The following is a 15,507-nucleotide window of genomic DNA, read 5'->3' as shown; positions in this document are numbered from 1 at the left end:
TTGTGACTGGTCAGTTCTAAGAGTTTGCAGCACTTTAGTGTGTATGGAGACTGAATCTATTCCAAGCTAGAGTCCTCATCCAAGGTTTCTTCACGATCTGAGTAACTCAACAAATTACCCATCAGACAGAGCCTTTGCAAATATCCTGTATATATCCAATTCTTGGTGGCAGTTTGTCCAAAGAGCATTTTTGAGAGTAATTCAGGATTTTGAAATGGGATTTTGTAATTTACATGATCTCATGATCCAGTGACAGTCTCTCCAGTAAGATTATTTTCTTTAGCGATTTTGTAATGTCAGTGTTGGAATAAATCAAATTACTTTTACCAATTGCTTGCTTTTGTTTAAGCTAAACTTATCTTTTGCTTCTATTGCTAGAAACTGGACTGGTGGCAGTGGTAATTAGTGGTATTAGTAGAAAAACAAAGCAACATTAGAAAAATGGGGGACTCTCCATTAAGATGCCAATTGTGCCACTCAAAAGGTATACATGGTAAAAATTCATATCTATTATAGTTAAGTGCACAGTTTTTGGCTGTCTGGTGAGCCGGACACCCTCTTTCCTACACTGAGTCAGCTCAGAGCTCTTGGGTTCCCCTCTAGAAGAGATTCTTGCCTTCCATTGATAATATACTGTTACCTCCAATATGAAAGGAACACAGGACAGCTTTATATCCTATGCAACAATATGGATGAAACTGGGAATGTGATGGCAGTGCAGATCACCAATGTTAAAAGTTATTGTTCATAGACAACCACTTGTTACAGTCAGATTCATCAAGGAGATAGATGGCGGTGGCGAAGTTCCAGAGCACTAAGAATTATCATGAAATGTACTACTTATGACTTAAGACAAGACAGAACTGGTTTTTCTGCAGCAGCAAGCTTATATTTTCCCTTTTTTGGTTACCCAAATATACAGAACATAGACACTTTCCTTTCACTACATCTGATTTTCAAAATATTGGTCTAAATTCTCTATCAATAACTTGTGGCTACTGTGACCATTGTCATTGCAGATATATTCATACAAACCTAGTGGTGGTATAACTCTGTACTCCGAAACCCTTCCTATTTGCCTGTCATTTTGTGTAACCCAATGCTTATGAGTTTTTGTAATGTGCATGGGACTCTTTGATCACTGATTGTACCTTAGGATCCTAACAATAGAAATAAAAGTTCAACAATATAAGCCACCAGGAGCATGAAGGATGAAAATACTTACATTTTGTAAGTGACCCATTTTGTACAATTGTCCAGCCCTCATCTGCAACCAGAATTATGGGTTGAATGCGCTTATTGTGATGGTAATGAAACCTGTCTGGAATCTCTTCTTTAAGATACACCTTCATGGAAGTGTTGCAGTTTTTCAGTAAGTTATATACATACTTTTTGTCTGCAAAGAAAATAGCCTATGAAATAGCAACTATTCAGTTATGTAGTTTGTCCATTTACTGTCATTATCCATAAGCAAACTTTTAAATATTTTTTTTGAAGCCAAATGAGAGGGGGTGTTCACCTAGGTACTCGATTGATTACATAGCCGATCAGTGTTTATGTCACCATTTGTTTCTGCTGTAACTGTGTTCATCTTCAAAGCTCTAATGACTTCTCAGGTTTTGTTGTGGACAGAATGAAAGTTGAGGTACAAATATAAATTTCTCTCTAACATTCAATAATCACAGATAAGAAACTGGATTTTTTTTTAATATAAAAGTAACCCTGCATTAAAGTCAGTCAGGTTTTTCTGATCACTTTTTCATCAACCACATCAATTCTAGCCCTATTTTGGTAGTCATCAATAAGTGCTAATCTTCAGTCATGACCCTAAAATGGCATTACGGAGTCCAGCTTTCATATAGCATTGGTTTTAGCTCTATCAGTTTAAGATTTGACCAGTGAAATCAGGCTGTAATTGAAGGGGGATGAAAGAGGCAAAATGATAATCAAAATGATTTGGTTTAATAAGTTATAAAGCCCTAAACCTCAGATCAGTATAAAATTTTCAATCCCCAGTGAAGTTATTTACACAGTGCTCATTATTGTGATATAACTGAGTAACTGACAGGGTGAGCAAAAGGAGGAAAAGCATGAATAGGACCACAGATCACCTAATCTGATCTCCCCTATAACACAGGCCATAGAACTTCCAAAAAAAATTGAGAGCATATTATGATTTAAAGGTTTTCAGTGATAGAGAATCCAAAACTATTTTAGAATAAGCCACACTAGAGTCCTCATTAACATGCAAAGGTATACAGCATGCAGGGTAAATATTAGCTATTCAACAAGTGCTCTTCATTACCAGAGCCCAGTTATTTTTAAGTAACCAGATACCCCTAATTTAATGTATACATTAATCCATTATTTTCTATCTAAATAGTGCAACACGAACTGGATTGTCTTCCCAACTCCTGTGAGTAATACACCACAAGGGAAATTTCCAGGAATAAAGGAGACAAAGTTTAACACTTTCTCAGTATTAAACTGAAAAATATACATACTGTTTTTTGGCAGTATTGCAGCAACTGGTGTTGTGTCTACTAGAGTGTAGTTACCACGGCCAATGCAGTCATCCAGTTTAATCAGCTTGTGTGGGAAACACTGGGTCATTCCATGATCACTTGTAATTATGACATTAATGTTCTCCCACAATCCCAATGCCTTGAGTTTATAAGTAAGTGAACCAATGTGATTATCCACTTGTTCTAACACTTTTCTCATGTTTTCTTTATCTCCTGGTCCATATTTATGCCCACTTGCATCTGGTTCTTCCCAATAGAGTGTAGCAAAAGTAACTGGTGGGCTAGAGTTGTTCAGCCACATAGTAATGTTCTCCATTCTCTCTTCAAATGTTACTGAATGATTATACTTCATAAAAAAGTGAGGTATTGTGTTGTTAATTTTTACATCAGTACCAGGCCACATTGCAGCAGCACTTCTTCTATTCTCTTGCTGCTGATTTGTCACCCAAATAGGAGTCGCCTCATTCCACCAGAAAGGATCTGTATCATTAAGCTCTGAAAACTTCTTCTTTGTATCTTCTTCATACATTGCGTTAGCCACAATGCCATGGCTTTCTTCATATAAGCCTGTCACTATGCTGTAATGGTTTGGGAAAGTTTTTGTAATAAAAGCATTTGTAACATGTTCTACCAACACACCATCCTCAATAAACTCCTGGAGATGAGGAAGTCTATAGTTTTTCAGATAGTCAGCCCTGAAACCATCAAAAGACACCAGGAGTATTGAATTGTAGTTAGCATTTCCACCATAACAGGCTACAATTCCAGAAAGAAAGAGTGTTAACATTAATTTCATTGCAGACAACATTTCAAAGTGTTCCCAGCAGCCAATCTGATGTACCTGAAAAATGAAAAAGATTTTATTATACATGCAATCTAAAATGTGTTACACTGTAGATGGCTTAGGTAGCTATGTTAAATATTTAAACATTTTCACATCTTTCCAGGGAAGATTAACTGTGAGCTCACTATTGGCCCAATCTTGGATTCACTGAAGTCAATGATAAAATTTCCACTGACATCAATAGCAGCAGAATTGGCCCCAGTTGTTTAGGTAAACACATGACCAATTTAACTTTTCACTTCATAAATTCTATTAATTATAGACTAGTCATCCTAACTTTGATACTTGGAAAGATAGTGGAACAAGCTATTAAACAATCATTTTCTTATCGTCTAGAGCAGAGGTTCTCAAACTAGGGGTCAGGACCCCTCGGGGGTCATGAGGTTATTACTTGGGGAGCTGCAAGCTGTCAGCCTCCACCCTAAACCCTGCTTTGCATTCAGCATTTATAATGGTGTTAAATATATAAAATATATTTAAAAGTGTTTTTAATTTATAAGAGGTTTGCTATGTGAAAGGGGTCACCAGTACAAAAGGTTGAGAACTACTGATCTAGAGGATAATACAGCAATAGGGAACAGCTAACATGGATTTGTCAAGAACAAATCATGCCAAACCAACCTAATTTCCTTCTTTGACATAGTTGCTGGCCTAGTGAATATGGATAAATAGTAGATGTGATACATCCTGATTTTAGTAGGGCTTTGACACAATCCAATATCATTCTCACAACCAAGCCATGGAAACGTGGTCTATTAATGAAGTAACTATGTTGTGGGTACACAACTCATTGAAAGACTGTACTCAAAGAGTCATTATCAATGACTCGTCAAAATGAGAGAATATATCTAGTGGGGTTCTGCAGGCATCCATTCTGGGTTCATTACTATTCAATATTTTCATTAATGATCTGGATAATGGAATGGAGAGTGTGGTTTTAAAATGTGTGGACACCACCAAGCTGGGAGGGGTTGCTAGCACTTTGGAGGACAGAATTAGGATCCAAGAGGACCTTGACAAATTAGAAAATTGGTCTCAAATTGACAAGTACTACAATTAGTAACAAAAAAAAAATTAAAATGCACAAACACAATGGGGAATAACAGGCTATGCAGTAGTACTGCAGAGATCTGGGGGTTGTAGTGGATCACAAATTGAATATGAGGCAACAATGTGAGGCACTCGAGAAGCAGGCTAATATTCTGAGGTGTATTAACAGGAGTATTGTACATAAAATATATGAAGTAATTGTCCCACTTTACTTGGCATTTGTGAGGCCTCCGCTGGAGTAGTACTGTGTCCAGCTTTGGGCATTGCAAAAACTGCAAAGGAGTTAAAAGAGCAATATAACTGATAAAAGGTTTAGAAAAATCAGGCCTATGAGGAAATTAATTATTTTTATTAAAAGGTAAAAAAACTGGGAATATTTAGTTTTGAGAAAAAAAAGAGTGGGAACTTCTTGAGAAATAAACATTTAATTTGTGGCAAGATGGGGTGTCAATCTATGGACTAACTGTCTGTGTGAACCACAGTGATGTCCACTAACAGTTTACTAATGCACTTTGATCTAGTCCTCTTTGAAAACAGGACCAGATCAAAGCACATTAATGAATTGTTAATGCACATCAGTAGGGTTCACAAACAGTCCCCAGCAGGCTAGCATTAGGTAGATTTCAACACCAGTTTGCAGAAAACTAATTGTTTGTGGACAAGTCCTTGATTGCTGCACAGGTAACACTGCCAATTGACCAGGAGTTCTACCTTCATCAAAGCAAGTACTTGGACTGCTACACACTACATCAGACTGAAACTGATTTGTAAAGAACATATTTTTTTCAATGAGAGAGAATTTTTAGAGTAGTAACTTCATGGTGTAGCATAATATCATCATCAGACCATTCATTTCTAGAAAACAGGAATGCAAGGTCTGAAGGCATGTTTTACAAAGTTACCTAACAGACAGAGATTGGCCTAGAGCAAAGAGGATGTGCTGCAATTTAGCATGAGTGGCATGAGGAGTGTGCAAGAAGGACTAGGATTGCCTAATAAATTGCTAAGAAACATGATGTGAAGTTCCAGGTAGCGCAAATCATCCAGGTAGCGCAATATCAGATGACATATTCCTGAAGTATAGGCCAGTCGAACAATATTGCTTGAAGATTAATTTTAACAGCATGCTTCTGACAAACTGAACTGTACATATGCAAGAGACAGTTTTCTGTGTTTTGTGGTTTAGCCAAATCAGGGGCAGCAAATGGTACCTCCTTCACAATTGAACTATTTCCTCTGCCAAGTTTCAAATATCCATTTCAAACCCTGAAGTACTAGTGCTCTTAAAATTCTAAGAAATGGCTTTACTTTGTTAAAGCTGCCTATTTTCCCCGTAGTTTAAGGATTTTTTTGCAGCTTTTAATAAAAAAAATTAATTCAGCCTGAGGAAGAGATCAAGCATGAAAAATTTCAACCCAAGCAGTTTGCCAAAAGGAATAAGCAGCTGAAGACAGGGGGTTGGAAAGTGTTTAACCACCTGTATAATAGGTGTTGCTACTATACAGACAGAAACATAAGCCTTGAAAACTGACATCCCCTCCCATTTAGTTTTTTAATATTCATGAATTGTGTAGTATAATGAAAGTTGGGTGAACTAATTAGCACAGTAGAATATATATATGACATCTACAGAGCCATAAATTCAATCCAAATCCTTAACCTAAAGTGGATGCTGTTTGAACAAGAAGTTTAACTAAACTATTCCCAAACCTTCATAGTGCCAAAACTGAAGCTCTTGCAACCCCTGATTGAGGCACCAGCTGTAGACATGCTTTTTTTTTTTTAAAGAGTAGAATTTCAGCCAGTCTTCATACATTCTTTATGGCAACAGCCTTTGCTAGTAGATCAAGGCCAATAGCTTGTCTAGATGGGAGGTTTTGGGCTGCTGTAGTTACCTTGGTGCAAAAATCCCTAATACAAACAAAATCTCAGATACCACTGTAAGGATCACCTCAGAAATGCCACAGGCAGATTTTCTAAACTCTTTCTTAAACTTTCGGTCTACATCTGACTTTTTACTTCTATTTGCTATAAGAGATAAGTATTTGATAACTTTTTCTATTCACATTGTGACAAGGTATACCTGTTACACCCTGGTTTTCCATTCGAGATTCATTTCACAGGAATAGGCTACAAAGTGTTGACTATTTTTTAAGTAAGACGTTTAGAGCTGTACTTAAATTTAGAGTCCGAATGTTTAGGATTGCCTTTACAAATGATAAAATGTGTTATAATAATTCCCCCTATCTCTGTTAATAAAGGTCAAGTGGAGGCATTAGTGACACTGGAATCCATGAAAGTCTAATTTACTTTTCACTATATTTTCACTGTGTGTGCTACTCAGTATGGAAAAATGACGCTAGACTGGCCAGTTTAACTTCCTGTTTAACATCCATTAATACAATGCGTTGCATTAGAAGTCACAGTACGACAGAGGAATTTTAAATCCAACACATAAATCCAACCCCATGCTCATTGAAACAACATTAAAAAAAGGATCTAAAATTGGGATCTAAACTAGTCTTTTTCCTCTGATATATGAAGTTAAGGGAAGCTACTTGTGATTCAACACTCGAAAAAAAAATATTTTCTCACAAAGTGAAATGAGTACTATGAAATAAGATGGCAATCTAATTTCAGAATATGTAAATCCACATATCTTGCACACTACTCAGCTGTCACAGGCAAAGAAACAAAATACAAGGAAAGGGGGAAAGACAGTATCCACATCGGGTTCACATCACCATGTGACATCTGCTTACAAAAGCATCAGGGGGAACACATGCTTGCATACACAGATTTTCACTAAGGTGGCCACACTACGCTTCCATTTTCTATTCCCAACACATTTCCTTAGCTGAAAATAAATCCAGACTCCATCTTCTCCAGCCACTTTACCGAAGACATGGCATTTATTTAACACCTTTCATTCTAAAGGATCCCAGAGCCCTCCCCCTCCCGCACACACTACAGTGAACAGGGATCACTTCATCTTCCCCCAAAACGCAGCCACCTCTGGGCTGAAACTGAGCAACTCCCATATGCCATGCCCAGCCCGGCGACACTCAGGGACGCAGTGAAGGACGTTGCGTGCAAGTGGCACCGCAGGCAAGGAAGGGCGGGCGCCCTGCCAGGCACCCAAGCACTGGGGGCGGGGAACGGATCAAGGCAGGTGCACCTCACCAGGTACCTGGGATGGGAGGCGGGCTTATTGGATAAGTGGGACACCCCCCCACCAGTACCTGGCGGGCATAGTACATGGGATGGGGGGGGTCCAACTCTACTGTCAAAAGATGGGGAGGGAAGGGAAGGGCAGACCCCTCTGTATACACCTCCCCCAGGGGCGCAGTCTCCCGCAACTCTCCCCTACCACAGCCGGGAGCCTCAGCTTACCCCTCCGAGTCCTCAGGCAGCGGCAGAAGGTCGCTCGCTCGCTCGCTGCTTTGCGGTTTCCTCACAAGGCGAGAAACGAACGAAGCATTCGCGCCTGCGCAGTGAAACCACCTCGCTTCCTTCAACGGCAGACCCAACTGCCAAAACTGAACCGCAATACCGCAGGCTAAAGTCGCGGGCGGGGGCGTTATTGAGAGCGGGTGGCTCTCTGGTTGGTCACAGCGCCCACGGCCTGTGATCTGATTGGCCTGCTGGGTTCCGGAGCGGAAAGAAAATGTAAGGAGCTGGTTGGCTCCTAGAGGGCACAGGTGCGAGGTGAGAGAGAGGGAGCTGCGCAGTGCTGTGCTGTGGGGGCGGGGAACGCTCTGGGCGCTGCTGCGTGGGGCAGGGGCAGGGCAGGGCGGGGCAGCAGGCTATTGGGGGCGTGGGTCGGGCTGTGGGAAGAAGGACAAGCTTTGTGCGCTCAAAGGGAGGGGCAGATGCAGCGAGCTGCTGTGGAGTAGATGCATGGAACCACGGCCCTCACCTGTGTCCTGCCATAGCTTCCCATTAACCCCCCCCGCCGGCACCACAGCCCCCACCTGTATCCTGCCATAGCTTCCCATTGAAACCCCCCCACACCACAGCCCCAACCTGTATCCTGCCATAGCTTCCCATTGAAACCCCCCCGGCACCACGGCCCCCACCTGTATCCTGCCATAGCTTCCTGTTGAACCCCCCTCCGGCACCACGGCCCTCACTTGTATTCTGCCATAGCTTCCCGTTGACCCACCCCCGGCACCACGGCCCCCACCTGTATTCTGCCATGGCTTCCCGTTGACCCACCCCCGGCACCACGGCCCTCACCTGTATTCTGCCATAGCTTCCCATTGACCCACCCCCGGCACCACGGCCCTCACCTGTATCCTGCCATAGCTTCCCATTGAACCCCCCCGGCACCACAGCCCCCACCTGTATCCTGCCATAGCTTCCCATTGAACCCCCCCGGCACCACAGCCCACACCTGTATCCTCCCATGGCTTCCCATTGAACCACCCTGGCACAACGGCCCTCACCTGTATCCTGCCATAGCTTCCCATTGAACCCCCCAGCACCAGAGCCCCCACCTGTATCCTGCCATAGCTTCCCGTTGAACCCTCCGGCACCACAGCCCTGACATGTATCCTGCCGTAGCTTCCCACTGAACCCCCCGGCACCACGGCCCTCACTTGTATCCTCCATAGCTTCCCATTGAACCCCCCTCCGGCACCACGACCCTCACCTATATTGTGCCATAGCTTCCCACTGAACCCCCCAGCACCACGGCCCTCACCTATGTCCTGCCATAGCTTCCCATTGAACTCCCCGGCACCACGGCCCTCACCTGTATCCTGCCATAGCTTCCCGTTGAACCCTCCGGCACCACGGACCTCACCTGTGTCCGGCCATAGCTTCCCGTTGAACTTGCCGGCACCACAGCCCTCACCTGTATCCTGCCATAGCTTCCCGTTGAACACCCCAACGGCACCACGGACCGCACCTGTGTCCTGCCATACCTTCCCGTTGAATCCCCTAGCACCAAAGCCCTCACCTGTATCCTGCCATAGCTTCCCATTGAACCCCCCAGCACCACAGCCCCCACCTGTATCCTGCCATAGCTTCCGGTTGAACCCTCCGGCACCACAGCCCTGACATGTATCCTCCCGTAGCTTCCCATTGAACCCCCCAGCACCACGGCCCTCACCTATGTCCTACCATAGCTTCCCGTTGAACCCCCCTCAGGCACCACAGCCCTCACCTGTATCCTGCCATAGCTTCCGGTTGAACCCTCCAGCACCACGGCCCTCACCTGTGTCCTGCCATAGCTTCCCGTTGAACTCCCCGGCACCACAGCCCTCACCTGTATCCTGCCATAGCTTCCCGTTGAACCCTCCGGCACCACGGCCATCACCTGTGTCCTGCCATAGGTTCCCGTTGAACTCCCCGGCACCAAAGCCCTCACCTGTATCCTTCCATAGTTTCCCATTTAACCCCCCACCACCTCAGCCCTCACCTGTATCCTGCCATAGCTACCCATTGAACCCCCCGACACCACGGCCCTCATCTGTATCCTGCCATAGTTTCGCATTGAACCCCCCGTCACCACAGCCCTCACCTGTATCCTGCCATAGCTTCCCACTGAACCCCCCCGGCACCACGGCCCTCACCTGTATCCTGCCATAGCTTCCCATTGAACCCCCCTCCGGCACCACGACCCTCACCTGTATCCTGCCATAGCTTCCCATTGAACCCCCCGGCACCACGGTCCTCACCTGTGTCCTGCCATAGCTTCCCGTTGAACTCCCCGGCACCAGAGCCCTCACATGTATCCTGCCATAGCTTCCCGTTGAACCCTCCGGCACCACGGCCCTCACCTGTGTCCTGCCATAGGTTCCCATTGAACTCCCCGGCACCACAGCCCTCACCTGTATCCTGCCATAGCTTCCTGTTGTACCCTCCGGCACCACGGCCCGCACCTGTATCCTGCCATAGCTTCCCATTGAACCCCCCTCCAGCACCACGGCCCTCACCTGTATCCTGCCATAGCTTCCCATTGAACCCTCCAGCACAACGGCCCTCACCTGTGTCCTGCCATAGCTTCCCATTGCACCCCCCAGCACCACAGCCCTCACTTGAATCCTTCCGTAGCTTCCCATTGAACCCCCCTCTGACACCACGGCCCTCACCTGTATCCTGCCATAGCTTCCCATTGAACCCCCCTCCGGCACTACGGCCCTCACCTGTATCCTGCAATAGCTTCCCGTTGAACCCCCCCCCCGGCACCATGGCCCTCACCTGTATCCTGCCATAGGTTCCTGTTGAACCCCCCGGCACCACGGCCCGCACATGTGTCCTGCCATAGCTTCCCGTTTAATCCCCTGGCACCACAGCCCTCACATGTATCGTGCCATAGCTTCCCATTGAACCCCCTGGTACCACAGCCCCCACCTGTATCCGGCCATAGCTTCCAGTTGAACCGCCCGGCACCACAGCCCTCACCTGCATCGTACCATAGCTTCCCATTGAACCCCCCTCCGGCACCACAGCCCTCACCTGTATCCTGCCATAGCTTCCCACTGAACTCCCCAGCACCACGGCCCTCATCTGTATCCTGCCAAAGCTTCCTATTGAACCCCCCGGCACCACGGCCCTCACCTGTATCCAGCCATAGCTTCCCGTTGTACCCTCCGGCACCATGGCCCGCACCTGTATCCTGCCATAGCTTCCCATTGAACCTCCCTCCGGCACCACGGCCCTCACCTGTATCCTGCCATAGCTTCCCATTGAACCCTCCGGCACCACGGCCCTCACCTGTGTCCTGCCATAGCTTCCCATTGCACCCCCCAGCACCACAGCCCTCACCTGAATCCTTCCATAGTTTCCCATTTCACCCCCCAGCACCACAGCCCTCACCTGTATCCTGCCATAGCTTCCAGTTGAACCCCCCGGCACCACAGCCCTCACCTGCATCGTACCATAGCTTCCCGTTGAACCCCATGGCACCACAGCCCTCACCTGTATCCTGCCATAGCTTCCCATTGAACCCCCCTCTGGCACCACGGCCCTCACTTGTATCCTGCAATGGCTTCCCGTTGAACCCCCCCCGGCACCACGGCCCTCACCTGTATCCTGCCATAGCTTCCCGTTGAACCCCCCGGCACCACAGCCCGCACCTCTGTCCTGCCATAGCTTCCCGTTGAACCCCCCGGCACCACAGCCCTCACCTGCATCGTGCCATAGCTTCCCGTTGAACCCCCTGGCACCACAGCCCTCACCTGTATCCTTCCATAGTTTCCCATTTAACCCCCCAGCACCACAGCCCTCACTTGTATCCTGCGATAGCTACCCATTGAACCCACCGACACCACGGCCCTCATCTGTGTCCTGCCATAGTTTCCCATTGACCCCTCCGTCACCACAGCCCTCACCTGTATCCTGCCATAGCTTCCCGTTGAACCCCCCGGCACCACAGCCCTCACCTGTATCCTGCCGTAGCTTCCCACTGAACCCCCCGGCACCACGGCCCTCACTTGTATCCTGCCATAGCTTCCCATTGAACCCCCCTCCGGCACCACAACCCTCACCTGTATTCTGCCATAGCTTCCCATTGAACCCCCCTCCGGCACCACAACCCTCACCTGTATCCTGACTTAGCTTCCCATTGAACCCTCCGGCACCACGGCCCTCACCTGTGTCCTCTCATAGCTTCCCATTGCACCCCCCGGCAGCACAGCCCTCACCTGTATCCTGCCATAGCTTCCCATTGAACCCCCCTCTGGCACCACGGCCCTCACCTGTATCCTCCAATAGCTTCCCGTTGAATCCCCCCCCCCCGTGCCCGGCACCACGGCCTGCACCTGTGTCCTGCCATAGCTTCCCGTTGAGTCCCCTGGCACCACAGCCCTCACCTGTATCCTGCCATAGATTCCCACTGAACCCCCCGGCTCCACAGCCCCCACCTGTATCCTGCCATAGTTTCCCACTGAACCCCCCGGCACCACGGCCCTCACCTGTATCCTGCCATACCTTCCTATTGAACCCCCCAGCACCACGGCCTGCACCTGTGTCCTGCCATAGCTTCCCGTTGAATCCCCTGGCACCACAGCCCTCACCTGTATCCTGCCATAGCTTCCCACTGAACCCCCCGGCACCACGGCCCTCACCTGTGTCCTGCCATAGCTTCCCGTTGAACTCCCCGGCATCACAGCCCTCACCTGTATCCTGCCATAGCTTCCCACTGAACCCCCTGGCACCACGGCCCTCACCTCTATTCTGCCATAGCTTCCCATTGAGCCCCCCGGCACCATGGCCCTCACCTGTATCCTGCCAAAGCTTCCCATTGAACCGCCGGGCACGACAGCCCTCACCTGTATCCTGCCATAGCTTCCCGTTGAACCACCTGGCACCACGGCCCTCACCTGTATCCTTCCATAGCTTCCCATTGAACCCCACAGCACCACAGCTCTCACCTGTATCCTGCCATAGCTTCCCATTGCACCCCCCGGCACCACAGCCCTCACCTGTATCCTGCCATAGCGCCCCATTGAACCCCCCGGCACCACGGCCCTCACCTGTATTCTGCCATAGCTTCCCATTGAGCCCCTGTGGCACCAGGGCCAGCACCTGTGTCCTGCCATAGCTTCCCACTGAACCCCTCCCCCCAGCACCACGGCCCTCACCTGTATCCTGCCATAGCTTCCCACTGAACCCCCCCCCCGGCACCACAGCCCTCACCTGTATCCTGCCATAGCTTCCCATCATCTGATTTATTTTGGCCCAGTCCTCCAATTTGTCTAAGTCACTCTGGACCCTATCCCTACTCTCCAGCATATCTACCTCTATCCCCAGCTTAGTGTCATCCGTGAACTTGGTGAGGAAGCAATCCATCCAGTCATCCAGATCATTAATGAAGATGTTGAACAAAACCGACCCGACGCTGCTTGATACCCGCTGCCAACTAGACATGGAGCCATTGATCACTACCCATAGAGCCCAACGATCTAGCCAACTTTCTATCCACCTTATAGTTCATTCATCCAATCTATACTTCTTTATCTTGCTGGCAAGCATACTGTGGGAGACTGTATCAGAAACTTTGCTAAAGTCAAGATATATCCTGTTCCCCACTTTCCTCTTATCCACAGAACCAGTTGTCTCATCATAGAAGGCAAGGCAATCAGGATGTTCAAGCGTCACTTACCCTTAGTGAATCCATGTTCACTGTTCCTGATCACCTTCCTCTCCTCCAAGTGCTTCAAAATGGATTCCTTGTGGACCTGCTCCATGATTTTTTCCAGGGACTGAGGTGAGGCTGACTGGTCTGTAGTTCCCCAGATTTTCCTTCTTCCCTTTTTTAAAGATGTGCACTATATTTGCCTTTTTCATCCAGGACCTCCCCTGATCGCCATGTGTTTTCAAACATAATGGCTAGCAGCTCTGAAATCACATCAGCCAACTCCCTCGGCACCTTCGGATGCATTGCATCTGGCCCCATGGACTTATGTATGTCCAGCTTTTCTAAATGGTCCTTAACCTATTCTTTCACCACTGAGGGCTGCTCACCTCCTCCCCATACTGTGCTGCCCAGTGCAGCAGTCTGGGAGCTGACCTTGTCTGTGAAGACCAAGGCAAAAAAGTACTTCAGCTTTTTCCAGAGGTGAAAGTAAGCCAGTCCGGTCTGGTCCAGTGTACCGGCAAGAGCCAGTATGCTGTGCTGGACCGCACCGGCTTCCGTGGCGGGGATTTAAAGGGCTCTGGGCTGGCAGCCCAGAGCCCTTTAAATCCTGCCCGTGGCTCCGGTGGCCGGGCTGGGGCCAGGATTTAAAGGTCTCAGAGCTCTCTGCGGCTGCGGGCAACCCAGAGCCCTTTGAATCGCAGCCGCGGCTCCAGCGGCCGGGCTGGGACCGGGATTTAAAGGGCTCGGGACTCCCTGCAGCGGCAGGAGCTCTGGGCCCTTTAAATTCCGCCCCAGCCCGGCAAAGCTCGGGGTTCCCGCGGCGGCCGGAGCCCCGGGCCCTTTAATTTGGCCCTGAGCCCCAGGGGCTCCTAGCCACCTCTTCAGCTGGGAGCCCCTGGTTGATTTAAGGGCCCTGGAGTTCCCAGCCACAGCCGGTGCCCCAGGACCTTTAAATCTTGAGAGGCACTGCCTCTTCCGGTTGAGGCCACGCCTCTTCTGGATGAGGCCACACCCTCCTCAGGACTCTGGCAGTACCGGTAAATCCTGTAAGTTACTTTCATCCCTGGCTTTTCCCCCATCATCTGTCAGTAGGTTGCCTCCCCCATTCAGTAAGGGTCCCACACTTTCCCTGACCTTCTTCTTCTTGCTAACACACCTGTAGAAACCCTTGTTGTTACCCTTCACATCTCTTGCTAGCTGCAACTCCAGTTGTGCTTTGGCCTTCCTGATTACACCCCTTCATGCTCGAGTAATATTTTTATATTCCTTCCTAGTCATCTGTCCAAGTTTCCACTTCTTGTAAGCTTCCTTTTTGTGTTTAAACTCACCGAAGATTTCACTGTTAAGCCAAGCTGGTCACCTGCCATATTTGCTATTCTTTCTGCACATTGGGATGGTTTGTTTCTGTGCCCTCTATAAGGCTTCTTTAAAATACAGCAAGCTTTTCTGGACTCCTTTCCCTCTCATGTTAGCCTCCCAGGGGATCCAAAGTCTGCTCTTCTGAAGTCCAGACTCCATATTCTGCTACTCTCCTTTCTTCCTTTTGTCAGGATCCTGAACTCAACCATCTCATGGTCACTGCGTCCCACGTTGCCACCCACTTCTACTTTCCCTACCAATTTGTCCCTGTTTGTGATCAGCATGTCAAGAGGAGTATGGCCCCCAGTTGGTTCGTCCAACACTTGTACCAGGAAGTTGTCCCCAACATTCTCCAAAAACTTCCAGGATTGTCTGTGCACTGCTGTATTTCTCTCCCCGCAGATGTCAGTCCCCCATGAGAATTAGGGCCTCCTGCAATCTGGAAACTTCAGTTAGTTGTCTGAAGAAAGCTTCGTCTACTTCATCCTCCTGGTCTGGTGGTCTATAGCAAACACACACCACAACATCACGCTTATTGTTCTTGCCACCAAACTCAATCCAAAGACCCTCAACAGGCTTTTCTCCAGTTTCATACTGGAGCTCTGAGCAATCATTCTGCTCTCTTTCATACTGGAGCTCTG

General features: G+C 48.0%; 1 protein-coding gene across 1 annotated transcript; it reads right to left on the bottom strand.

Moving 5' to 3' along the window:
* Positions 1 to 501: 501 nt before the first annotated feature.
* On the bottom strand, positions 502 to 7,961 carry LOC115648117 (bis(5'-adenosyl)-triphosphatase ENPP4-like). Its single transcript, XM_030555268.1, has 3 exons — positions 7,813 to 7,961; positions 2,505 to 3,366; positions 502 to 1,396 (listed from the first exon to the last, which is right to left on the bottom strand). Exons 2-3 carry the CDS (start codon positions 3,331 to 3,333, stop codon positions 1,161 to 1,163), a joined length of 1,065 nt encoding a protein of 354 aa, XP_030411128.1. The 5' UTR covers positions 3,334 to 3,366; positions 7,813 to 7,961; the 3' UTR covers positions 502 to 1,160.
* Between the last annotated feature and the right edge of the window lie 7,546 nt (positions 7,962 to 15,507).

The sequence above is a fragment of the Gopherus evgoodei genome, chromosome 3 (assembly GCF_007399415.2).
Source record: "Gopherus evgoodei ecotype Sinaloan lineage chromosome 3, rGopEvg1_v1.p, whole genome shotgun sequence".
NCBI classification, from domain to species: Eukaryota; Metazoa; Chordata; order Testudines; family Testudinidae; genus Gopherus; species Gopherus evgoodei.
Note: the sequence above shows the minus strand (reverse complement) of the source record. Positions and strands in the feature narration are given on the sequence as shown.